This window comes from Heptranchias perlo, chromosome 8, assembly GCF_035084215.1.
Source record: "Heptranchias perlo isolate sHepPer1 chromosome 8, sHepPer1.hap1, whole genome shotgun sequence".
NCBI lineage: Eukaryota > Metazoa > Chordata > Chondrichthyes > Hexanchiformes > Hexanchidae > Heptranchias > Heptranchias perlo.
Genome location: NC_090332.1, coordinates 11,790,301 through 11,816,874, shown reverse-complemented (window position 1 = coordinate 11,816,874; position 26,574 = coordinate 11,790,301). Strand labels below are relative to the sequence as shown.

General features: G+C 44.7%; 1 protein-coding gene across 1 annotated transcript in view; it reads left to right on the top strand.

Moving 5' to 3' along the window:
- Positions 1–12,372: 12,372 nt before the first annotated feature.
- Positions 12,373–26,574, top strand: part of riox1 (ribosomal oxygenase 1) — a 42,653-nt gene continuing 28,451 nt past the window's right edge. Inside the window, exons 1-2 of the mRNA XM_067988669.1 lie at positions 12,373–12,487; positions 14,829–15,191. Coding sequence (XP_067844770.1) covers positions 12,398–12,487; positions 14,829–15,191 — 453 coding nt within the window. The 5' untranslated portion in view covers positions 12,373–12,397. The remainder of the gene's footprint in view (positions 12,488–14,828; positions 15,192–26,574) is intronic.

Genomic DNA, 26,574 nt, shown 5'->3' with positions numbered 1-26,574 from the left:
TGGATGAAGTCCAGATCGAGCAAACTGCTTTGTCCTGGATGGTGTTGAGTTTCTTGAGTGTTGTTGTAGCTGTCCCCATCCAGGCAAGTGGAGAGTATTCCATCACATTCCTATCTTGTGCCATATAGATGGTGGAAAGGCTTTAGGGAATCAGGAAGTGAGCCACTCGCTGCAGAATACCCAGCCTCTGACCTGCTCTAGTGGCTGTGGCATTTATGTGGCTGGTCCACTTGAGTTTCTGGTCAGTGGTGACCCCTAGGATGTTGATGGTGAGGAACTCGGCATTGGTGATGCTGTTGCATGTCAAGGGGAAGTGGTTAGGCTCACTCTTGTTGGAGATGGTGATTGCCTGGTGTTTGTGTTTGCATGCATATTAAAAATTCTGAACATGTTCTGATGTCAAAAAAAGGACAAAAAATGAAACAACACCAAAAAAAGGAGAAAACAGAAAGAACATTGAAAAATGCCATTTTAAAACACCATTCAAAAATAACAATATTTATTAAAATGCCTCTGCCCATTTAAGAATCCTTTCTGCCCACTCAGGATGAGAAATTTCAGCACTCCAACTTCCGCAAATTAAGGCCTTAATTAAGTATTAAAATAAAACTTTCGCAGTCCAATCAGGTGTTAAGTGTCAGCCTAGTTTATGATTTGTTTTTCTGCCTCTTTTTATTCCTGTGCTCAAATAATTTCGTTTGGGCTTTCTGGATTTCCATGGCATTCATTTCCCTACTAACGTGCTCTTTATCATTTCATCCGAAGCCTGTGTCCTGATTTCAGGAAGCACCAACCAGTTGGGAAGGAATTAATCAGCATGGTGCTTGATCAATGCCCCATATAAATGTAAAAGAGTCTTGGCCCCTACAGACTTTGATGCCATTTTGATAAGGCATTCATTTACAGATTTACTGCACAATTTATTGATGTGCCGATTCAGCAATATGCAAATACACAAGTAGATGTGACTGCTAATACTTGCAATAGCAGTACTGTACTAGTCAGGATTTACAGAGGTTGGTGAAGGGAGAGCAAAGAAATAATTTATATAGCGCCTTTCACATCCTCATGATGTCCCGAAACACTTCACAGCCTTTTAGTTAATTTTGAAATACAGTCATTGTTCTTTTGTTGACCGACACAGCCTAATTTGCTCACAGCACGGTCTCACCATCCGCAAATGAATGAATGACCACTGAAGTGTCACTACGAGGTTATGTGCTCAGGTCCTGGAGTGGGACTTGAAGTAACAATGTTCAAATGCTAGAAATACACAGCAGGCACGTCACCACCTGAAAACAGAATAGACAGGTTATAGTTTTTGGGTGAAGACCCACTGTCAGAGTTAGAATGGGTTTTCAATCTTGCTGATTATAAATTCCCTCCTGGTGTTTCCCCGACCAGAGGTATTATCCAGGGCCCGGGGAGCTTGCCTGCTGATTTTCTATCCTGCTAACAGACTAGATGAAATTGGGAATCCGACGTGTTGGGAATTGTGGGGATGATCGGCTGTCCAAACCGCTGCACGGTGCATCCTACTACTGGCTTTGGTTTAATTCCAGGGCCATGTTTTGAACCTAACGCAACCTAACCTAACACAAAAGGGGAAGTACTTTACCGCCGCCCACCATGACAGTCTTTATTCCCTCTCCTGGCACCTTCCGTTGGCTCTGTGGAGCTTTGCCTAGTGGTAATTCTTCATGTCTGAGTCTAAGTAGAACAAGGCTGATTTTGTCAATGCCGGAAGCATAAGTTCATTAGATCGTCCCAAAGTGTCATGGACTGTTCACTGCAAGGGCATTGCACTCAAACCTGATCCTGTCCTCACCCACACCCGGAATTCCCATGGGGGTTCGTTCAATCTCTCGCCGTACCTTTGGCGGATACCCGGGAGAAATGATATAAACAATGGTTTATGCCATTTCTCCGGGATTTCCACTAATCTTCCACCAAATCGGAGAACCGCGGCGGAAATTCTACCTCCCAATGTCAACATACACACACTTCCAGCGATGGATCGCTAAATCGTGATAGGCATTGGGAATCTTGGATGATTTTCCCATCGCCACTAAGGTCAATTGTAGCAACTCTATGAGTACCCCGGCTAAGATCAACTAACTCAGCACAGACTGGGGATCAAACCTGGGACCTGCCTGGTCTACACGGCTCAGCTACTGATTGGAAAGACTCGCTTACCCACCAGGGGAGCTGATGACATTCCCCTTTTAAAAGGACTTGAAATCATCACAAAGGCTGTGGGGGTAATGAATGCCAATCTCTGAAAACATTAGCAATTACAGTTTGCATGATTCAATCTGACCCTAGTCTGTACAAGTGATTACAGACTTCATTTGTGTTTCATGTAAACCTGATCTCTATAATACATTACAAATTCCAATTTGTGTGCTTCAATCTGACCCTGATCTGTACAATTCATTACTGAATCCTTTACTGTTTCATGTGAAAGACTGTTGCGTATAACAGAACTCATCAGGAACTGTGACCTGCAGGACAGAATAATACAGAATATTTGGGCCAAGGTTTGTGTCTGCCAAGTTTCCCAGATGGTGAGTTCTTATCCTCAGTGAGGAAGGGGGAGAGGCGAGGAGGGTACGGAGACATGACAGCAAAAGCAGGGGGAGTCAAGTAGGGGAAGAGTTGCGAAGCAGAGGTCAGTGAAGGAAAAGTGAGTGGGGGAGGGAGCTTCTATGAAGAGATGAAGAATGATAATGAAGCGAAGCTGAGTAGGAGGAAATTGCTAAGTGGAGGTCAGTCATGACTGTGAAGGGAAGGTGAGTGGAGGGGAAGTTGCTAAGCAAAGACTTGTTACAACAATGAAGAGCAGCTATCAGGGAAAGGTGCTAAACTGGGATGAGGACGATTGGAACATCGGAACAGAGCGGGCTGGGGGGGGTTGATCAGGACTCGGGGCGAGTGGTGGCCAGCAGAGGCCCATGGTTTTAATGTGGTTTCACGACTTCAGGACACCCAAAGCACTTTACAGCCAATGAAGTACCTTTGAAACGTAGTCACTGATGTAATGTAGGAAATGCAGCGGCCAATTCGCACACAGCAAGGTCCCACAAACAGCAATGTGATAACGACCAGATAATCTGTTTTAGTGATGTTGGTTGAGGGATAAATATTGGCCAGGACACCAAAGGAGAACTCCCCTGTTCGAATAGTTCCATGGGATCTTTTACATCCAACTGAGAAGGCAGATGAGGTCTCGTTTTTTTACATCTCATCCAAAAGACAGCACCTCCAACAGTGCAGCACTCCCTCAGTAGTGTACTGAAGTGTCAGCCTAGTTTATGTGCTCTAGTCTCTGGAGTGGGACTTGAATTCACACCCTTCTGACTCAGATACGAGAGTGCTACCACTGAGCCATGGCTGACACTAAGGGGTAAATTTTATCCGGGAGCCCAGAAGAGGGTGGGGGGTAGAAATTCCTGATGGGAAACCCGGAAGTATGGGTTTCCCAGACGTCCGTACAATTTTGATTTAAGGACGTTTTTCATTTTTTTTCTAGGTTTCCCGCCTGACAGGCTAGATTGTCAGGCTGGCTGTCAGTTGGACGGGAGAGCAGCCAGTGAGTGGATGCCAGCAAGTAAGTCTTAGATGGGTGGGGGGGGGGGGGTCGGTCATTGGAGGGAGGTGGGTATCGGGGTTGGGGCTCATCGGGGTGGGGGGGGTTGGGGGTCATCAGGAGGATCATTCATCAGGTGGTCAAGGTCGGGGTCATCGGGGGTCGGTCATCAGGGAGTCGGTCATCGGGGGTCAGATATTGTGGGGGGGTTGGAGATCGTAGGGGGGCAGAGATCGTATGGGTGGGTCGGAGATCGTGGGGGTTCGGACCGGGGGGGGGGGGGGTGGAGGTCGGTTGATCGCGTGTGTAGGATTGCAGCAGGTAGGCTTGTTGGGCGTGGAGGAAGCAGTGCAATGTAGGCAGTTATCTGTTGATCAAGGCCTCTTACGTGGCGTGAATCAGAAGGCCCGGGAATCCCAGCCCCCAGGAGTTAAAAACAAAAAACCTGTCAAAATGGAGGCACGCAGCCACCTTAAAATATTTTACTGACCAATCCGCCTCCTGAGAGCTGGTTGGTCGCCCACCCCCCGACCCGCCTCCATTAAAACCGAAAGTGGGCGGGTTGGAGGCGGGTTGGGGTCAGGTTTTAAATTTTTACTATTTTTACCTTCACACCTGCCCCCAACCCACTCATTCATGGGGTTAAAATTTACCCCTAAGTATTTTTTTTAACTCTTTTGGTGGCGGACTGCAGCAGTTCCTTTAAGACTTTCCAGACTTGTATGGCTCAGAGATGACCAACAAGACTTAATATAATTTCTAATCATTCCAAGGGTGGATGGGTTCTTTAAAAATTCATTTTAACAGTTTAGAATTTCTTAATTGGACAAAATGCCTCTCAAAGAACCAATGCGCTTTGCTAAGGTTATTGATTGCTGAGGCAACTTTTGCATTAGAACAACAAATTATACTAACGTGTGTAGCAAAGTCACATTCAGACTGTTTAACACATTTGAGGCAGAATGTTAATAGACATTCCCCACCAAACAAATCCATTCAACAAGGTCAGCACTGGAAGTGATGGCACTGTACAACGTGAAATGGAAGTAATTGGAAAGATAAGCTCTGTGCTGAATCAATACAATTGGAGCCCACCTCGACTCCACACTTATAGTGACACAATGTACATGCAATTAGTTGTCAGCTTTGGTTTTCTTTAGAGGCTTTGATCTTCAAGTCTACAAAACCCGATGAACTTTCATTTGTTGTGAGTTCAAGTCCATCCAAATAAACAGTTGCTGTTAATTAGTATCAGACTTGCTGCCATGTGTCAAGTGTTTCAAGGTGCTGTGCCGAAGAATGCAGGCTTGCACCCACAGTTCACAATGTGGCACGCTACCTGAGCTCAGGAAAGGGAGACTAGAAGCTGCACACAAGGAAGGAGGGAAAATTGTGGGACAGTTCACTCTGGGTTGCTCTTGTTGGCCTCTTAACAGTCGAGAGCAACAGCGCCAGAGGCTTGGGTACAAATCTCTGCTTATGCTGATATTCCCTCCTTCCCTAAGGTGAGGTGACTTGTTACCCTATCCTTCCACCCACCCCTCACCACCACCGCTCCCCAAAATAGCATTCCTAACACAGCAATCAGGAGTGGGAACCGTGGCAGGTATTTGTTTCCAAGGCCCAGGGTCAAGGAGACCAATCATAGCGGACCTACTGGCATTTGGACAGTTACATGGGTAAGATGGGTATAGAGGGATATGGGCCAAGTGCAGGCAATTGGGACTAGCTTAGTGGTATAAACTGAGCGACATGGACATGTTGGGCCGAAGGGCCTGTTTCCATGTTGTAAACTTCTATGATTCTATGTTGCCTGAAATAAACACAGACAAAGAATCATATCTAAGACCCACATAGTTCAACCTCCTTTACCATCTGAACCATCAGGGACCTCACTAGGCAATCAATCATAAATCCTTCTCAGTCTGATTCACTGAAATAACTTTATTTTTAAACACTAGTTGACCTCCTGTGGCGTTGCACGTGAGGAGTCGAGACCAATTGTAGTCTTCAGGTGAAGCAGTGCTGGGGGGCAGGGAATCATTGGACCAGTGCACATAGACACAGTTCAGTTGGAATTTTAAAGTTGTATATCCTGTCCTTACTGTGTTATATAATACTTTGATTTTATATTACCATTTATACTTAAATAGCAAAACATATCGCAATTGGGGAAGAGTTGGTTGGAGCACAGGGGTTTCTCTGCAGTACGGGCTGAGGAGATGGGAGATGCAAAACTGAGGTGCTGCAGTGTTATCTCTCGTGGAAGGGGTTCAATTACAGTATGATAAGTTTACATATAATATCCATTATAAATGTGGAAAAAGCTACTAATAGTGGAAGAAGTTGATAATGCAGACATAAGATTTTAAAATATTCTTAACACTTTAGGAAAGATGTCAAGGCCTTAGAGAGGGTGCAGAAGAGATTTACCAGAATGGTACCAAGGGTGAGGAACTTCAGTTACATGGAGAGAGTGGAGAAGCTGGGGTTGTTGCTTAGAGCAGAGAAGGTTAAGGGGAGATTTAATAGAGGTGTTCAAAATCATGGAGAGTTTTGATAGAGTAAAAAAGGAGAAATTGTTTTCAGTGGCAGACGGGTCGGTAACCAGGAAACATAGATTTAAGATAATTGGCAAAAGAACCAGAATTGAAATGAGGAGAAATTTTTTTACGCAGCGAGTTGTAATGATCTGGAATGCACTGCCTGAAAGAGGGGTGGAAGCAGATTCAATAGTAATTTTCAAAAGGGAATTGGATAAATAATTGAAGGGGAAAAATTTGAAGGACTATGGGGAGAAAGCAGAGGTGTGGGACTAATTGGATAGCTCGTTCAAAGAGCCAGCACAAGCACGATGGGCTGAATGGCGGCCTCTTGTGCTGTATCACTCTATGATTCTATTGCCCTGATATGAGGAGGAGGGGAGGGAGCAGGGGCACGTGTCAGCGGCCAGGAAACCCGGAAATACTGGGGTGGAGGAGATCCTACCAAATTTAATGGCAGGACCACATTAGAATTTTTTTATTCCGTTTCGCGCCCGGCAGCCGGCCAGATTGTAGACTGACTGGCTGCCAAGCGGGAAAGCCTGCTGTAGAAGGCAGCAGCTGGCGACCGCTGGGGATGACATTCGAGAAGATCGGGTGTTGGTTGTGGGGGGGGGGAGGGACAGGCTCGGAGTGCGTCAGCGAGGAGGGAGGGAGGGAGAGATAGCGGGGGGGGGAGTGGGGAAGAGAGATCGTGGAGGGGGAGAGATTGTGAGGAGGGGAGAGATAGAGATCATGGGGAGACCCCAATGGACAGCTCTCTACGCAGGAGTCCTCCCTTGCACCATTGGATGGTATGTTCCCTCCCTGGTTCTAGGGTCAAGGATGTCACGGAGCGGCTGCAGGGCATTCTGGAGGGGGAGGGTGAACAGCCAGTAGTCGTGGTCCATATCGGCACCAACGACATAGGTAAAAAAAAGGGATGAGGTCATGCAAGGTGAATTTAAGGAGTTAGGAGATAAATTAAAAAGCAGGGCCTCAAAGGTAGTGATCTCAGGATTACTACCAGTGCCACGTGCTAGTGATTATAGGAACAAGAGAATAGACCAGATGAATGCGTGGCTGCAGGGATGGTATAGGAGGGAGGGATTTAGATTCCTTGGATATTGGGACCGGTTCTGGGGAAGGTGGGACCTGCACAAGCGGGACGGGTTACATCTGAGCAGGACCGGGACCAATGCCCTCGCGGGGGTGTTTGCTAGTGCTGTTGGGGAAGGTTTAAGCTAGAATGGCAGGGGGATGGAAACCTGAGCAGGGAAACAGAGGAGGTGGAAACAAGGATAGAAACAAAAGACAGAAAGGGAAGAAGCAATAGTGGAAGACAGAGAAAACAAGGCCGAGAAACAAATAGGGCCATAATGCAAAATAATACTAAGATGACTAGCAATCTTAAAAAGACAAGTCTAAAGGCATTGTGTCTTAATGCGCGGAGCATTCGCAATAAGGTAGATGAATTAACAGCGCAGATAGATATTAACGGGTATGATATAGTTGCAATTACGGAGACATGGCTGCAGGGTGACCAAGGATGGGAACTGAACATCCAGGAGTATTCAATATTTAGGAAGGACAGGCAAAAGGGAAAGGAGGTGGGGTAGCGTTGTTAGTAAAGGAGGAAATCAATGCAATAATGACAAAGGATATTGGCTCGGAAAATCACGTGTGGAATCTGTATGGGTGGAGCTAAGAAACACCAAGGGACAGAAAAGGTTGGTGGGGGTGTCTATAGGCCCCCAAACAGTAGTGGAGATGTAGGGGAGGGCATTAAACAGGAAATTAGAGATGCATGCTAGAAGGGTACAACTATAATCATGGGTGACTTTAATTTACATATAGATTGGTCAAACCAAATTAGCAATAATACTGTGGGGGAGGAATTCCTGGAGTGCGTACGTGATGGTTTTCTAGACCAATATGTTGAGGAACCAACAAGAGAACAGGCGATCCTAGACTGGGTATTGTGCAATGAGAAAGGATTAATTAACAATCTTGTTGTGCGGGGTCCCTTAGGAAAGAGCGACCATAACATGATAGAATTCCTCATTAAGATGGAGAGTGAAATAGTTGAATCCGAAACTAGGGTCCTGAATCTAAATAAAGGAAATTACGAAAGTATGAGGTGTATGTTGGCTCGGATAGATTGGGGAACTTTACTAAAAGGGATGACGGTGGATAGGCAATGGCTAATATTTAAAGAACGTGTGCAGGAATTACAACAATTATTCATTCCTGTCTGGCGCAAAAATAAAACAGGAAATGTGGCTCAACCGTGGCTTCCAAAAGAAATTAGGGATAGTATTAGATCCAAAGAGGAGACGTATAAAATTGCCAGAAAAAGCGGCAAGCCTGAGGACTGGGAGCAGTTCAGAATTCAGCAAAGGAGGACAAAGAGATTGATTAAGAGGGGAAAAATAGAGTATGAGAGTAAACTAGCAGGGAGCATAAAAACTGACTGTAAAAGCTTTTATAAATATGTCAAGAGAAAAAAATTAGTGAAGACAAATGTAGATCCCTTACAGTTAGAAATGGGGGAAATTATAATGGGGACAAAGAAATGGCAGAACAATTAAACACATACTTTGGTTCTGTCTTCACAAAGGAGGACACAAATAACCTACCAGAAATGTTAGGGAACCAAGGGTCTAGTGAGAGGGAGGAAGTGAAGAAAACCAGTATTAGTAAAAAAATAGTGCTAGGGAAATTAATGGGGCTAAAGGCTGACAAATCCCCAGGGCCTGATAAACTACATCCCAGAGTACTAAAGGAAGTGGCCCTGGAAATAGTGGATGCATTGGTGGTCATCTTCCAAAATTCGATAGACTCTGGAACAGTTCCTACATATTGGAGGGTGGCAAATGTAACCCCACTATTTAAAAAAGGAGTGAGAGAAAAAACAGGGAATTACAGACCAGTTAGCCTAACATCAGTAGTGGGGAAAATGCTAAAGTCTATTATAAAGGATGTGATAACAGAACACTTGGAAGGCATTAATGGGATTGGACAAAGTCAGCATGGGTTTATGAAAGGGAAATCATGCTTAACAAATCTACTGGAGTTTTTTGAGGAGGTAACTAGTAGAATAGGTAGGGGAGAACCAATGGAATTGGTGTACTTGGATTTTCAGAAGGCTTTTGATAAGGTCCCACACAAGAGGTTAGTGTGCAAAATTAAAGCACATGGGATTGGGGGGAATATACTGGCATGGATTGAGAATTGGTTGACAGACAGAAAACAGAGAGTAGGAATAAACGGGTCTTTTTCCAGGTGGCAAGCAGTGACTAGTGCTTGGGACCCAGCTATTCACAATATATATCAATGATTTGGATGAGGGAACTAAATGTAACATTTCCAAGTTTGCAGACGACACAAAGCTGGGGTGGAATGTGAGCTGTGAGGAGGATGCAAAGAGGCTCCAATGAGATTTGGACAATTTGGGTGAGTGGGCAAGAACATGGCAGATGCAGTATAACGTGGATAAAGGTTATCCACTTTGGTTGTAAAAACAAAGGCAGATTATTATCTGAATGGTGATAGATTGGGAAAAGGGGAGGTGCAACGAGACCTGGGTGTCCTTGTACACCAGTCGCTGAAAGCGAGCATTCAGGTGCAGCAAGCAGTTAGAAGGCGAATGGTATGTTGGCCTTCATTGCAAGAGGATTTGAGTATAGGAACAGGGATGTCTTACTGCAGTTATACAGGGCCTTGGTGAGACCACATCTGGAGTATTGTGTGCAGTTTTGGTCTCCTTATGTGAGGAAGAATGTCCTTGCCATGGAGGGAGTGCAACAAAGGTTTACCAGACTGATGCCTGGGATGGCAGGACTGACGTATGAGGAGAGATTGGGTTGACTAGGCCTATATTCACTAGAGTTTAGAAGAATGAGAGGTGATCTCATCGAAATATATAAAATTCTAACAGGACTAGACTAGATGCAGGGAGGATGTTCCCGATGGCTGGGGAATCCATAACGGCAGTCACAGTCTCAGGATACGGGGTATGCCATTTAGAACTGAGATGAGGAGAAATTTCTTCACTCAGAGGGTGGTGATCCTGTGGAATTCTCTACCACAGAAGGCAGTGGAGGCCAAATCATTAAATATATTCAAGAAGGAGATAGATATATTTCTTAATGCTAAAGGGATCACGGGATATGGGGAAAAAGCAGGAACAGGGTACTGAGTTAGACAATCAGCCATGATCATTTTGAATGGCGGAGCAGGCCCAAAGGGCCGAATGGCCTACTCTTGATTCTATTTCCTATGATTTTCTATGAATGGGGATCTGGGGTGGAGAGTGTTGCACGGAGCAGTTCCGTCAAACAGATTTTTACGTCATTTTACGGACTAAAGGGGGGCACTTTTATTGGGGACAAGTTAGTAATAAAAAGGGGGCACTTTTGTTGGGGACAAGTCAGTAATAAAAACAGAAAATGCTGGAAATACTCAGCAAGTCAGGCAGCATCTGTGGAGAAAGAAACAGAGTTATCATTTCAGGTCGATGACCCTTCGTCGGAACTGGAAGAAGTTGAAGATTAAACAGTTTTTAAGCAAATACAGAGCCAGGGGGTGGTAGGAAGGGGAGGGGAGGAAAGAACAAAGAGGAAGGTCTCTGATGGGATGGAGGGCAAAAGTGATTAAATGACAAAAGGGATGATGGTGGAAGGCAAGGATGGTGGTAATGGGAGAAGTAAAGAAACAAAAGATGGGTCTAGAGGAGCTGTAAATGGCAATATCAGAACCATTACCAGCACCTGATGCCCAAAAAAATGGGAGGAGTGGTTATGATCTGAAGTTATTGAAATGAATGTTGAGTCCAGAAGGTTATAAAGTGCCTAATCGAAAGATGAGGTGCTGTTCCTCGAGCTTCCATTCAGTGTCATTGGAGCAGTGTAAGAGGCTGGGGGCAGAGAGGTCAGAGTGGGAGTGGGACGGGAATTAAAATGGCAAGCGACTGGCAGGTCAGGGTCACGCTTGCGGACAGAGCGGAGGTGTTCAACAAAGCGATCACCCAATGGCGTTTGGTCTCCCCAGTGTAGAGGAGACCACATCGTGAGTAGCGAATGCAGTATACTAAATTGAAAGAAGTACAAGTAAATCGCTGTTTCACCTGGAAGGAGTGTTTGGGGCCCTAAACGGTGGGAAGGGAGGAGGTGAAAGGGCAGGTGTTGCATCTCCTGCACTAGCACGGGAAGGTGCCGTGGGGAGGAGAGCAGGTGTTGGGGGTGATGGAAGAGTAGACCAGGGTGTTCCGGAGGGAGCGGTCCCTTCAGAGGGAAGAGGCACGTGTTTGGTGGTGGCATCGCACTGGAGGTGGCGCAAATGGCAGGGGATGATACATGGAGGCTGGTGACGAGGACGAGGGTGACCCTATCATGGTTCTAGGAGGGAGGGGAAGGGGTGAGGGGAGAAGTGCAGGAAATGGGACGGACACGGTTGAGGGCCCTGTCACCTACAGTGGAGGGGAATCCTCGGTTGAGGAAAAAGGAAGACATAACGGAAGCATTGATATGTAATGTGGCATCATCAGAACAGATGAGAGAGAGAAACTGGGAGAAGGGAATATTGTCCTTACAGGAACCGGGGAGGGAAGAAGTACAATCAAGATAGCCGTGGGAGTCGGTGGGCTCATATATATATATAGATATTGGTTGACAGCCTATCCCCAGAAATGGAGAGAAGTTAATGAAGGGAAGGGAAGAGTTGGAGATGGACCATGTGAAGGCGAGGGAAGGGTGGAAATTCGGAAGCAAAGTTGATGAAATTTTCCAGTTCGGGGCGAGAGCAGGAAATGGCACCGATAAAGTCATCAACCTACCAGAAAGAGGTGAGGGAGGGGACCTGAGTAGGATTGGAACAAAGAATGTCCAACTTACAGCACAAAAAGTCAGGCATTGCTAGGAGCCATATGGGTTCCCATAGCAACACCTTTTTTTTGGAGGAAGTGAGTGGAGTCAAAGGAGAAGTTGTTCAATGTAAGAACAAGTTCAGCCAGGAGGAGGAGGAGGGTGGTGGTGGTGGTGGTGGTGGTGGTGGATGGGGACTGGTTGGCTCTTCGTTCCAGGAAGAAGCAGAAGTCCTGGTGGAGGGGGACGGAGGCGCCATCAGCGTCGCCTCGTGCTTTGATTAATAAAAGGCGCGCAGGAGGAGGGGGCGGGGCTAGTTGCGATCGAGCCGTAATTGGTTGACGCAGGTGCCCGTCGCACGATGAAGGCGGGGGGGGGAGACGAGTTGACGTCATGACGCAAACGGCGGCCTACCGTTGGGGATGCGCCGTCGAGGAGCGATGGCTGTTTCTCGTGTGTCGGCGTTCGCGGTTTATAAGAGCCTGGCGGCGGAAAGTAGGCTTTCGGGCCAGGTCAGTCCGTCCGTCCGTGTACCGGGCACACTCCGAGCGATAGAAGGTTGTTTGGAGGCCCCCTGGTTGGGGCGGCGGTGTTTCTCACCGGGCTCTGACAACACTGCTGGGCCTGAAGTTCGTTTGAAATTCGAACGGGGCTGCTCGCGCCCTTGGGTCGGGGTGCGCCCTCACCCCTCCCCCCCGGGGGCCACAGCTGGACGGATGTCACGGGGTTCAGTCCATCGGCCGCCTGGAATTTCCGCTGGAGTTCTCCCCATTGCCCGCCGTAACTTCGGCGGAATCCGCAGTTTCAGCGGGAGAGATCGGGGAGCCCCACGTGGAAATTCTGCTTCAGTCTCCCAAACATAACTGCTGGAGGGAGGAGCTTTCGGCGCAGGCTGGTTTAAGGAGCTGCAAATGGGCACTTGGGTGTTGCTGCAATGGAAGGAGTTGGGCAGCCCAGCCCATCCCAACCTCTTCTCCTGTGGCTCGGTGTCTATTTCCCCCCCCCCCCTCCCCTCCCTCCCCCTTGCACCTCCTGCAGCGCCATGTGATTTGTTTTTTAATGCAATTTGTCGAGAACCGTTTACGCGTAAAGAGAGCGCCATATACAGGCGCTGCGGGAATTACCTAGAATTTGCAGCACAGAAACAGGCGATATAAGAATCTAGTTCTTAACGGCCCAGGTGCTTTAGTACTTGCTACAAAGGTACTGTATTCAAACACGTGTGTGTGTGTGTCTGCACCTTCATAGGGACAACTAACCTCTCCACTTTGGATGGGGATTACTCCCAGAAGGGTGGTGCAGCCAGTGAACTCAGCTGTGCAAGCCCCCAAGCATGGTAAGGTCTTCTCCCAGCTTTGTGCCACTCTTGTGTCACTTATGGCTCTGCCATTATAAGTCAGTTTTTTTTTTGTTTGGTCAACCAGATGTATGGCATCTACTGAAACCATATTGCAAATTTGAAAACCCAACCACTGAGCCTGTCTTTGAGGCAGGTCGCAGGTATGAAAGTGCCACAGTTCATACCTGCTTCAAATCCACACTGATCTGTTGTCTAAAGACCAACTGGTGATTCATATTGGTGAAACAGACTAACTTCAAATTGACCTTCCTGATAAGTGATTAAAATTGAATCAATCTTCAAAGACAGGCTGAGTAATTCAATACTTGAACCAGTTAGGTCCACAGTACTCCACAGACTGTTAACGAATGATTGACTAGCCTCACCTACTCACTGACATGACCTGGAGGGATATGCCTATTACCGGTGATGAGGATTCTTTTTACTTCATTCCAAATAAGTCTGAAAACTAATGCTTTAGACCTAGCTGGGCAAGTAGGAAGAAGACTGCCAGTACCCTCTGCAGGCAAGCTGTGTAGTTTTAGCTTTTCAATTCCACCAAACCAACTTGCAACTAAATTCTTTGGGCTTAGGGCAAGTGTTCACTCTATAGCAAGCAATCAAAATTGTTTGTATGGCTTACGCATCAGTTTGGATTTGAGATTTGCAAAATGGTTTCAAGATGCTTAAACCTTCTGACCCAATTGAGTGATACCACTGAACCAAGCTGGCACTTGTCACTAGCTGCTTAATCCAGATCCTCATGAGTGGCTTTGGGAGAAATGTGACTGCTGTGAGGTTGACTTCTTTTAAAAAGAGCATTGAATGACAGGTTGGTGTAGGTCAGAGCCCTCCTTCACTGCACTGTTACCCATTTTTCCACAAATTTACCTCACCATTTGATTCTGGATGTCTTGCATGGGCCAAAGTAAGACCTTCTGTTGCATGCCTAGGAAATTTGAACCACGAGGGCAAACTATTTATGCCTTATATGTCACATGCTTAACTTGCATTGGGGCTTTGTTGTCATTGAACAGAAGTGAAAAAGACCATAATAGCCTTTGCTGCTTCCCAGTACAATCCCAAAGAACTGTCCACTTGGATGCACTTTTCACAGGTGTTATGATACAGTCTATTGTTGATTCAAAGTCACTTTTTGCTCAAAAAAATCAAATTATCCAATTTTGATTAAATAGTTTTAATAGAACTGCACAAGTGGCGTGGCATTTTTTTTGCAATATTTCAATTCAAGTTAATACATAATTCAAATTAAGAGTAGACGGTAGCAATCAGGACTAGCTGATTTTCTCCGTAACATGGGACACTGAGGCCAAAGGTAGCACGCCTACTACTGCCGCTGTTGAGATGGCAAACTCAGCACAGACCAGGTACCAATCTATGACCATCTTGGTTGCAAAACTTTCATTTTTTTGCACTGAACTATGCAAGTGATACTGTAGTGAAAATATTGTTGACTTCCTGCTGATTTACTAATGAATGACTATTTATTGCAGACCAATGGACATTCAAATAAGACAAGTCAAGAAAAACAAAAACGTTTACTACATTTGTCCAGGAGGAGCAAGATTATCAAGAGGAAACGAAAATATTTAAAAGTTAAAACTGAATGCTTATTAGACACTCCTGCAGTCGTGAATAATGCTGAAGTATTACAACAGACAAATGACTGTGCCAAGAAAGAGCCCAGGGGTCCCAGTGCTAAAAGAAAAAATAACGGTAAACGGGTGAGTAAAATTAAAAAGATGAAGTTAAAGTCTAAGAAAGCCGCAGCACTGCACAACGATGTTCCTACAAGCCGTTCAACAGTAAAGAGCACAGCAACCTCTAAGGCAGAAATTCCTGGGAAACCATTCAAGGTGAGTCTTGCAAAATGGAGTTCTTTGTCTTGCCTGCAAATGTTTGTTCACAAACTGTTCCTGCGTTAAAATTAATTTCCAGTAATTTGTTTAGAAAATGCACAGAGCACATGTTGAAGAGGAGCTATGAGGTAACATGGCACCCATTAAATACAAAACAAATAACCACATTTGAAGAATTAATATCTGCTGAAAGTCAGGACATAAGCTATTTGAGTGAGTGTAACTTTTTTTGCACCATTAGCTTAGGGCGGAATAATTTCTGTCTTGTGAAGGGCAGGTGAATGCAGTGGCTGTGATGACTATGCCTAGTGATGTTATTGGAACTTGAAATAAGTCATCCTGTCACATGTTTACATAAGGAAGAAAACTTTGTTGACTAAATCTTGGCCGGATCAATCTCTGGTTTAAAATGTGATCAGATTACTTTGGTGCAAGCAATCTCATGTCAGTGAAACATCTAATGCTGTTACATTTGTCTCTAGCTGCAGTCTGTTGTGTGTTGTGCTGGGCCAGGTCCTGGAGGAAGAAAGGTGAAGTCTACATAATGGGGCATAGTTGTAAATTGCATTACTATAACAGAAATGTAGACTGAACTGTCTGTCAAAAACACACTCTTATAAGGTGGACCGTGACTTGAGTAGACAGAGGAAATCAGCAAACTATAAAGATTTCACTTTTTGACTAGAAACTCCTTCATGTTTCTCCCCTCCTGAAGACACTGTACAGTTGCACGGGTACCAGCTGACCTCTACAATACAGTCCCCACTACTTATACCACCCGCGATTATTGCGGGCAATCGTGTATACCGGACAATTAATGCTAACCATTACCTGGTGCAGCACCTTAGTCTTCCAAAATCTACTGTTGCTGACTTACAGAGAAGGCGTGAACAGCTGTTCACTGGCAACATATGGCAGTGAGAAATACGATCTGCTAGTGGTTGGCAAATTGCAAAGCCCCTGCCGTTGCTTACCGTGCAAATAGAATTGCTGGGATGATGCAGACATTTTGTTCTGAATGGATACTCTTATGGGAATGCAAACTGAGGGGCACACACCTGTCCTGATCGGAGATAACCTTTCTGGACACAGTCACGACTGCGCTAAGGAACATATTCCTTGTCTTCCTCCCTGTCAACACATCCTATAGAATCCAGCCTTGGATCGGGGCATAATTTCTCTACACGGATGGGTGTTGGAGCATGGAAGTGGTTGAGGCAGAGATCACTGTGTGCCAGAAATCGTGCAGAGCGGCGAGGCACTGCTCACCACAACTCCTGCAAATTAACTTAATGAAAATGCTTACTGTGGGCTCTGGCAGCGAATTACTTGAATTTGAACTTTAAAAAAAAATGTGGGCTATCCACCCAGCCTCAGCAGTGTGATTTGCCGCAGGTGTAAAAGTGTGTGAGGAGAAGACATGCCCACTAAATGTGTCAGGAAGAGAAGTCACAACCACAGATTCAGCCTGCATTGCTCAAGCAGACTTCATTCATTTAAAGTTAGTATTCTGTATGTAATTGTAAATAAAAAAAATAATTTTTGTAAAAAGCCAAGGAAATAATTGAATTAAATTAAAGAAACAGAAGGGAAAAGTTAAAAAAAATTGATGTAAAAATTTTTTTTAATGACCAAAAACTAACAAAATAAGGACTAATATGAGACTCCACATTTTTTAAAGTTAATTTTTAGTTGTTTGGCAGATGTTAAGACTTACCACGCTGTTAAAACTTAGTTTAGACCTGGTATTTTTAAGTGTACCTGTTTGGTGTAATTAGTTACTTTCCAGCTGGGCAGATGAGCAAGTTGGTGCTTTTTCATTGATTTCACTGATTGCAGCCAGTGATGTCCCTTTAATTCGAAGCTGTCATATCACCGGCGAACCACTAGGAGCAAGTTCCAGATTTCCGTGTTTCACTGTGCATGTGCAAACGCTGGAACTCTCTCCTTCAATTCACCACTAAAAACGGAGAGCGCTGTTGAGCTCCTCCGTTATTTCGGGAGCAATTTCTGGCTCTATATCTTTGAGGAAAAATTGGATAAATATTTGATGCAGAAGGTTGAAGGAGCGAGCAGGGCATTAGATTGTTCTAGCAAACAGCTGGTACAGGCACAGTTGGCTGAATGGCATCCTGCACTGTAAAATTGTATATTTAAAGGTTAATTATGCGTTCTATGGGTGTGTACAGGATTTGGCTCATCTGTGAGGCTACCCGTGGTTAAAAACTCGCCGCTATCCCATTTTACGGCTCACTTGTGAATATTATCTACTTGTGCAAGATACACAGGTATCTGCTCTACGTGGTACCATCTTCTGGCAAAGGGGCACAGACATAATGGGCTGATTGGCTTCCTGTTCCATAAGCCTCTATGGTTCAAGGAGTCTTCAGGAGATGAAGGGTGGGGTGAAATATTGGTGAGATTTAAAAAATAACATTTTTCCTTGCATGCCTGTCTGTCCTTCATTGAATTCCATGTAAGGTAGATGTTTGGAATCTATTTCATTCTTTTGTGGGAAATGTTTTGAAAGTGTAGTGCTGAGGTTTTCGTGTGGCACTGTTTCAGCTAACCTGTTGTCATTTAGTATTTGAGATGTGATTGTGTAGAACGGAGAATGTCTTTTTTTCTCATTTCTGAGGAAAAATATATAAAGTCATCCATTTTTAGGGTGTTGGTATCTGTGTAGTCTCTAGAAGTTGAGAGTCCTGGGTGGTTCATGCTTGGATAATGTCTGAAGTTCATCTTGAAGCTGAGTGTCAAGATGGCCTGTTGCTTCTTCAGTTTCATTTCATGTAGTAATTTTAAAAATTTTCTTCCCATTTCAGCCCACCTTTTGGGGTACATAGAAATTACAACATGGAAACAGGCCGTTTGGCCCAACTAGTCCATATTGGTGTTTATTCTCCACATGAGCAGTCGTCCTAATCCCATGTACCTATTCCCATATCCCTTTCTCCCCTTTTCCTTCAGCCATCTATCTGACCAATTAAACGTTGACACAGTCTTTGCTTCAATCACTCATCCAGTAGTGTATTCCACAGCCTCACAGCCCTTTGATTAAGAAATGTTTCTCCAGTTCTCTGTCCTAAATCTCTTGCACAATCTTATATCTATGTCCTTTCAACCACTGGAAACTGTCTGTTTCTATCTAACCTGTCCTATCACATCATAATTTTAAACACCTCTGTCAAATCTCCCTGTAATCTGTTTTAACAAATACAGCCCCAGTTTTTCAAGTCAGTCTTCATATTTGTGTCTCCTCATACCAGGCAGCAGTCTGCTGAGTGCAAAGTACCCTCTCTATTACTTCAACATCCTTCCTATAGTATGGAGCCCAAAACTACATACAACACTCCAGCTGTGCTTTTACATCGATTCAGCATTCTCAACTTTTATATTCTATATCTCTTGTTATAAAGTATTCCATTACCTTTTTTATGGCATTATCTACTTGGGATGTTGCTTTTAATATAATCCTGAACCTCAATCCCTTTCTCTGAAAGCCATTTGTTCCAGGGAACCTTGTCCAAGTGTCCATTCTTAATGTGTGAGCCTAGACAATGAATCCCAGTTGGCTCTTGAGATTGTGGAGAGCCCAATCATATCCTCAGCCAATGTCTATAGATGTACATTTTCCAGCAGTAGCCACTGGATACCAATCAGAAGTGAGAGCCCTAGCTGATATTTTTCCATCCTTTGGCCAGGTGCACAGGCAGTTGCAGTACTTCAACTGAGATGAACTAACTAATCAGAAAACAAGAATCAAACCAGGGATTTTCTGGTTTCTATAGCCTAGCGCGACACTCAGTGGTATCGTTACTCACTGAGCGATTGGGGGAGCTTTCATGTTGTAATTTTTGACAAGTTCCGAATTTTTATTCCTGCTATCTGTTTGATTATTTAAAAATAGTTTACTTGTAGGTGAAAGTTTGGAGTAGTTAGGTCACCATTTATGTTGAAATACTTGTCAGCCGCCTAATAACCAACTGGTCACTGTCCTCGTGGAAGCAGAGAAAAGGGCCTGAGTGGGTGTCTTTGAGGTCAAGATGACTCCAAGGTTATACGTTAGGTGGCAGAAGCTCAAAACCACGTCAATACTCTGTGGTAGACTTGGTAATTTGAAACCGAGGTGAGGCAGGCACTCAATATTGTTCGGCACTGTTGACGATTGACCAGCCAATCTAACAGTTAGAGCGGTAGACTTGTCCCTAGTAGCTAGATTATTCCCACCCGGCTTCAGATAACCCTGCAAGCTGGTGCCCCAGTAGATAAGTAATCCTGGCTGACCAAGCTGCGGGAAGCTTACAAGTGCGGTGTGTTATAGAAACATAAAAAATAGGAGCAGGAGTAGGCCATTCGGCTCTTCGAGCCTGCTCCGCCATTCAGTATGATCATGGCTGATCCTCTATCTCAGTACCATATTCCCGCTCTCTCCCCATACCCCTTGATGCCTTTTGTGTCTAGAAATCTGTCTAGCTCCTTCTTAAATATATTCAGTGACTTGGCCTCCACAGCCTTCTGTGGTAGAGAATTCCACTGGTTCACCACCCTGAGTGAAGAAATTTCTCCTCATCTCAGTCCTAAATGGCCTACCCCATATCCTGAGACTGTGACCCCTTGTTCTGGACCACCCAACCAGGGGAAACATCCTCCCTGCCTCCAGTCTGTCTAGCCCTGTCAGAATTTTATACGTTTCAATGAGATCCCCTCTCATTCTTCTAAACTCGAGTGAATACAGGCCTCATCAACCCAATCTCTCCTCATACGACAGTCCTGCCATCCCAGGAATCGGTCTGGTGAACCTTCGATGCACTCCCTCCATGTCAAGTGTATCCTTTCTTAGGTAAGGAGACCAAAACTGCACACAATACTCCAGGTGTGGCCTCACCAAGGCTGTGTATAACTGCAGTAAGACATCCTTGCTCCTGTACTTAAATCCTCTTGCAATGAAGGCCAACATACCATTTGCCTTCCTAACTGCTTGCTGCACCTGCATGTTTGCTTTCAGTGACTGTTGTACAATTAGATGGTTAAACTCCATGCTAGCTCAATTGTTAATTTTAAATCTTAGACGGATAGATTTTTGATAGCCCCATATCCCTTAATACCTTTGGTTAAGGCAGGTATATGGAGTTAAGTCACAGATCAGCCATGATCTCATTGAATGGCGGAATAGGCTCGAGGGGCTAAATGGCGTACTCCTGTTCCTAACAGTGCCAAGTGCACATTTAGGGATACCTAAGCCTTGGCTGTTGCCAGTCTTGACCTAAGATCTATGGATTTGGGTTAAGTGAGATGTCCGTACAGGGAAAGTGTATTAATTTGATCAGGCGAATAGAAACTCGATCTGTGTGGATGTTTCAATAGCTTGATTTGGAGACTTTTAAAACTCAATGATGAATTTCCATGCATTTCAAATACCTGCTGATTCAAAAAAGTTGAAACCAATTTTTCTAAGTTTTTTTTGTGTGTACTGTTGAGTTCCACATGTGTGCTGATGACGCCCAGCTCCACCTCCCTCCACTATCTCTCAATTGTCACATTGCTTGTCCAACATCCAGTACTGGATGAGTAAAAATTTCCTTCAATCAAACATTGGGAAGACTGAAGCCATTGTCTTCGGTCCTAGCCACCGACTCCATCCCTCTCCCTGGCCAATGTATAAGGCTGAACCAGACCATTCGCAACCTTGGTGTCCCATTTGATCCTGAGATGCTTCCGACCACATATCCATTCCATCACCAAGACTGCCTACTTCCACCTCCGTAACATCGCCTGTCTCCGTCTCCGTCTCGCCTCTGTTGCTGCTGAATCCTCATCCATGCCTTTATTATCTCCAGACTGGACTATTCAAATGCTCTCCTGGCTGGCTTTCCATCCTCCATAAACTTAAGCTCATCCAAAACTCTGCTGCCTGTATCCTAACTCGCACCAAGTCCCGTTCTCCCATCACCTCTGTGCTCGCCGACCTATGTTGGCTCCCGGTCTGGGAACACCTCGATTTTAAAATTCTCATCCTTGTTTTCAAATACCTCCATGTCCTCGACCCTCCCTATCTCTGTAACCTCCTCCAGCCCTACAACCTTCCAAGATCTCTGCGCTCCTCTAATTCTTGCCTCTTGGCCGATTTTAATTGCTCCACCATTGGCGGCCATGCCTTCAGCTTCCTAGGCCAAAGGCTCTGGAATTCCCTCCCTAAACCCCTCCACCTCTCTACCTCTCTCTCCTCCTTTAAGATGCTCCTTAAAATCTACTTCTTTGAACAAGCTTAGTTTGGGTTCCACCAGAACCACTCTGCTCCAGAACTCATTACAGCCTTTGTCCAAACATGGACAAAAGAGCTGAGTTCCACAGGTGAGGTGAGAGTGACTGCCCTTGACATCAAGGCAGCATTTGACAGTGTGGCACCAAGGAGCCCTCGTAAAATTGAAGTCAATGGGAATCAGGGAGAAAACTCTCCAGTGGCTGGAGTCATACCTAGCACAAAAGAAGATGGTAGTAGTTGTTGGAGGCCAATTATCTCAGCCCCAGGACATTGCTGCAGGAGTTCCTCAGGGCAGTGTCCTAGGCCCAACCATCTTCAGCTGCTTCATCAATTACCTTCCCTCCATCATTAGATCAGAAATGGGGATGTTTGCTGATGATTGCACAGTGTCCAGTTCCATTCGCAACTCCTCAGATAATGAAGCAGTCTGTGCCCGCGTGCAGCAAGACCTGGACAACACCCAGGCTTAGGCTGATAAGTGGCAAGTAACATTCGCGCCAGGCAATGACCATCTCCAACAAGAGAGAGTCTAACCACCTCCCCATGACATTCAACGACATTACCATCACCGAATCCTCCACCATCAACATCCTGGGGGTCACCATTGACCAGAAACTTAACTGGACCAGCCATATAAATACTGTGGCTACAAGAGCAGGCCAGAGGCTGGGTATTCTGCAGTGAGTGACTCACTTCCTGACTCCCCAAAGCCTTTCCACCATCTACAAGGCACAAGTCAGGAGTGTGATGGAATACTCTCCACTTGCCTGGATGAATGCAGCTCAACAACACTCAAGAAGCTCAACACCATCCAGGACAAAGCAGCCCGCTTGATTGGCACCCCATCCACCACCCTAAACGTTCACCCCCTTCACCACTGGTGCACTGTGGCTGCAGTGTGTACCATCCACAGGATGCATTGCAGCAACTTGCCAAGGATTCTTCGACAGCACCTCCCAAACCCACAACCTCTACCACCTAGAAGGGCAAGAGCAGCAGGCACATGGGAACAACGCCACCTGCACTTTCCCCTCCAAGTCTCACACTATCCCTACTTGGAAATATATCGCCGTTCCTTCATCGTCGCTGGGTCAAAATCCTGAAACTCCCTTCCTAACAGCACTGTGGGAGAACCTTCACCACACGGACTGCAGTGGTTCAAGAAGGCGGCTCACCACCACCTCCTCGAGGGCAATTAAGGATGGGCAATAAATGCCGGCCTCGCCAGCAACGCCCACATCCCATGAACGAATTTTTTAAAAAAGCTTTTGGACACTTGCCCTAATGTGGCTCGGTATCAAATTTTGATAACGCTCCTGTGAAGAGCCTTGGGCCTTTTTACTATGTTAAAGATGCTATATAAATGCAAGTTGTTGTTTCTAACCATTATTTGTGCTATATTTTCTTGCTTTAATTTGATTGTGATGTTGCCATGGTAACAGTCTGTTGCCGGGAGATGCAGATTTATAATGCTAGGAATTATGGGTAAGAAATCTGAAAGTGCCTTTGAGTGGACTGTGTTTTGATTCTTTTCTGTTTCTGAGGACTTTTTCCTGCTTGTGCTCGTAGCTTTAAGTTAATTTCAACATTTTAATGTCGGTGGAATTGTATTGACTTTTTAAAATGGAATTTTATTGCAGAAGAGCGATGACAGTAGAATGGAGCCTAAGTATATGATCAATTCCATGTCAATTGAAGTAGTTCCATCAGGTATTGGCATTACGCTGTCCTGACGCCGCACCCATTGTACAATACGGATCATCACAATTATCCATATGAAGATAACACACTTTACCCAGCTTGCAACCTCACTAACTAATGTATTTAAGGTTTTTGGAGGAGAACAGAAATATTCCTAGGTATCGCTAAAATATGGAAAGGAGTGACGGGATGGCTGAGGTGAGGTTGCTCTAAATATCAGGGATGATTTTCCCTTTTGCTGGACTCTCTGGGTTTTGGTATCTAGATACAAATATTACAACAGAATCACCTGGTTTATTTGAGACCAACTACCAAGATTTGCAGATATCTGGAGCCACTCTTCTACATTGTTCCTGTCGGGGACTGGGATGATAAAATAAATGGCTTTCAAATCTTCCTGTATATTTTTTTTTTCTCCAATCCCCCCCCTGCTCTTGAAGGTTCCTTGCTGATGTATGGTGCCATGAATGCTGGTCAGTCTGCAGTACCTGACTGATTATCTCTCCTTAACCCAAGAGCACAAAAGGCCATTTATATTGCTTTGAGTGTTGCTCTTCCCTTGACCACCTATGATCTGGTTTGAATTTTACCAGTGTAATCATTAGTTGTGCATCAATAACTATGCTCTTAGGAAATTTTTTGGACAGTTAGGATATTTAGTAGGTGTGGGACTATCACTAATAGGTCTTGGACCCTAATTGATTGTACCGAATGTTTGCACTAGTGTGTGACTGCAACCATGCCTGCTTGTTGCTCCTCATCCTCCTCCAACTGTCCACTGCCTCTGTCACCATTGACCATCCCTCCTTCTGTCATTCATCCACAATCCACCTGCATGGCGCTGCTCTGTCCTGGTTCGACTGTCACAACAAAGATCCATTTTACTCACCAAGACAACTAGCTTTCAACTCCATAATATTGTCCACCTCTGCCCCTACCTCTTGCACAGCTGCTGAAATCCCAATCCATGCCTTTATTGCTTGAGGCTCAACCTCTCTAATGTTGGCTTAGTTAACCGCCCTGCCTCCACCTTCAAACATAATACAGTTCATTCAGAATGCTGTGGCTTACATCCTCACCTACATAAAGACCTGCACTTCAGTCACCCTTGGCCTTGCCAAGCTCCACACTCCCAGTGCCCAATAAATTGACTTCAACATCCTCCTCATAATTTTCAATTACCTCTGCAGCCTTGCTCCATCTTACATCAATGAGTTCCTCTAGCCATATGTTACTGGACACACCTGCTATTGTTTCCTACTGTTTCTGCTCCATTGATAATCATAGTGGCACTTAGATTTGCTATGCCCCTACCCTCTGAACTCCCTTCCCCAGTCCCTCTGCATTGCTGCCTTCATCTTAGAAGGCTCCTTTTAAAAGAAAGGTCTTCACCATATATTTACTTTGTTCACCCCTCCCACCTGCAAAAAAGCCTTTTGATCATCCCCTTTTTCCCTCTTTCTCAGCATCTGTTTTCTTCCTCACTATGTAAAGCACTCTGCAAAGTCTCTGTTTGTGATACTTAGTGTTGGAATGCAAGTTGAATAGCTACTCGGTTTGCAATTTTAATGCACCTTCCCAGAAGGTGGTAACTTATACTGGGGTATCTACTGTTGCATAGGTGCCAACATTGGTCTGATACCCCGCTCAGGTGGCTGTCCTTCATGTGTGAACTGAGACATTATCTGAAAGGTAATAACTTTGGAGACATCACAGCTGAGCTCAAATCCGATCTCACTTGACAAGCGCAAAGACGCAAAAGTAGCGATCAAGCTGGGAAGTGGCTTATTTCCTAGCCACAGGGTAGTGGAGATGTACATGTGGCCAAGCAAGACCTAGGGTCAATTGTCCTCCAGTTTTACTTTTTGTGCAGTTAGAAAGTGCCTGGCATATGCTATGCAGTTCTTTTTGTTGGCTTCAAATAGCGTGGACTTGTTGTGCGGGGAATGTTGGTGTTTATTCCTCTCAAAGCTTTCTGTAGTCTCATCCACAAAAGTCTCATCAATAAACCTGAGCCCTTTGTACAGTGTTGCAGAATAAGAAATTGATAGACAGGAAATGTACACATTAAAGTGTATTGTGACACCCAAAATACATTTGAAGTTTTGGGGAATCAGGAGATTGATGGTAATATGAGGACAGTTAAAGTTAGGGGATGTTAATTTGAACTTTCTCAAGTTTTTTTTTGTAGTCACGATAATTTTTAGAAGCAAACTGAGTTGCCTATAAAGCAAAACCTACATCCTTATACATACCCTGAGTTGGATAGCATGCCACGTGATTAATAATTCCCCGTAATTACAATATATAGTGTACCAGTGATTGTGAGGGATACCCACCACGTTCTCTTGTCTTTTCTGAAAGGTGGTAAACATCAGACCAATGCATTCAGACTAAAACTAATAGATTTATTTACAGCTTGAATAGTACACAGAAACAGCAAGTCACAAACTTTACTGAAAGCACACTGCTCAAAACTAAAAATAGAATCAGCCCACAAGGGATTAAAATATCTTTTAGAATATATTTCTTACAAAGGTTGATAAACAACAGGTTTCTTGGCTGAAGCAGTGAAGCAGTCTTTTATAGACCTCCATGATCCTAGCCGTATACATAGCTGACAGGAATTTCTATTCCACTGAATTCAGATTTCCAGACAGGCTTAACTCTGGATGAGCAGTTATAACCATACCTTTTGAAGTCAGCTCTTGCACCTCGTCAGGTGGGATGCTAATTTCTAGGTGTTGATCTACCTGCAAACATCTCACTTTAATGGTTCAACAATAATAGTAATTGGAATTTTTCTATTTCACAGTCTAATCTACATAGAATAACATTTCCAACAACATTTGACTTAACTTCTGAAAAAAGCTGTAACTAAGAAAATCCATTCATAATAGGCATCTCCCATTGCCATGATCATATTGTGCATGTCAGTTTTGCCACAGAAGCAATGGACTTCGCTTAGATATGCCACTAGCTGGGGCGAATTGTTTTCAGATTTACTCATTTCATATAAACTATAACACACATTCCCCCATTTTATTATATTGGATAGTCCATCAAGAAAGGGTACAAGAAAATTATGAGATATGAGTACGAATGTGTGGTCTTCATAATGTGGAGATTGTGACCACAGCTATGTTGCACTGGCGATGCAGCAAGTGGAGGGTTGGTGCTTTTGCCCATTAAGTAAGGAAAATCAGAAGGAGACACTGCTGATCTACTTTAGTGAGCCTCCTCATAGCCATCTCAGAACATCATTTGTAAAAGGCTGGGAGCAAATTGGCCACAGCTACTGCATAGCCTAGTAAGAGGAGAAAAGAAATTGGGATTAAAAAGAGATGACTGTAACCTCCAGACTCGACTATTCCAATGCTCTCCTGGGCCAGCCTCCTATCTTCCTCCCACCGT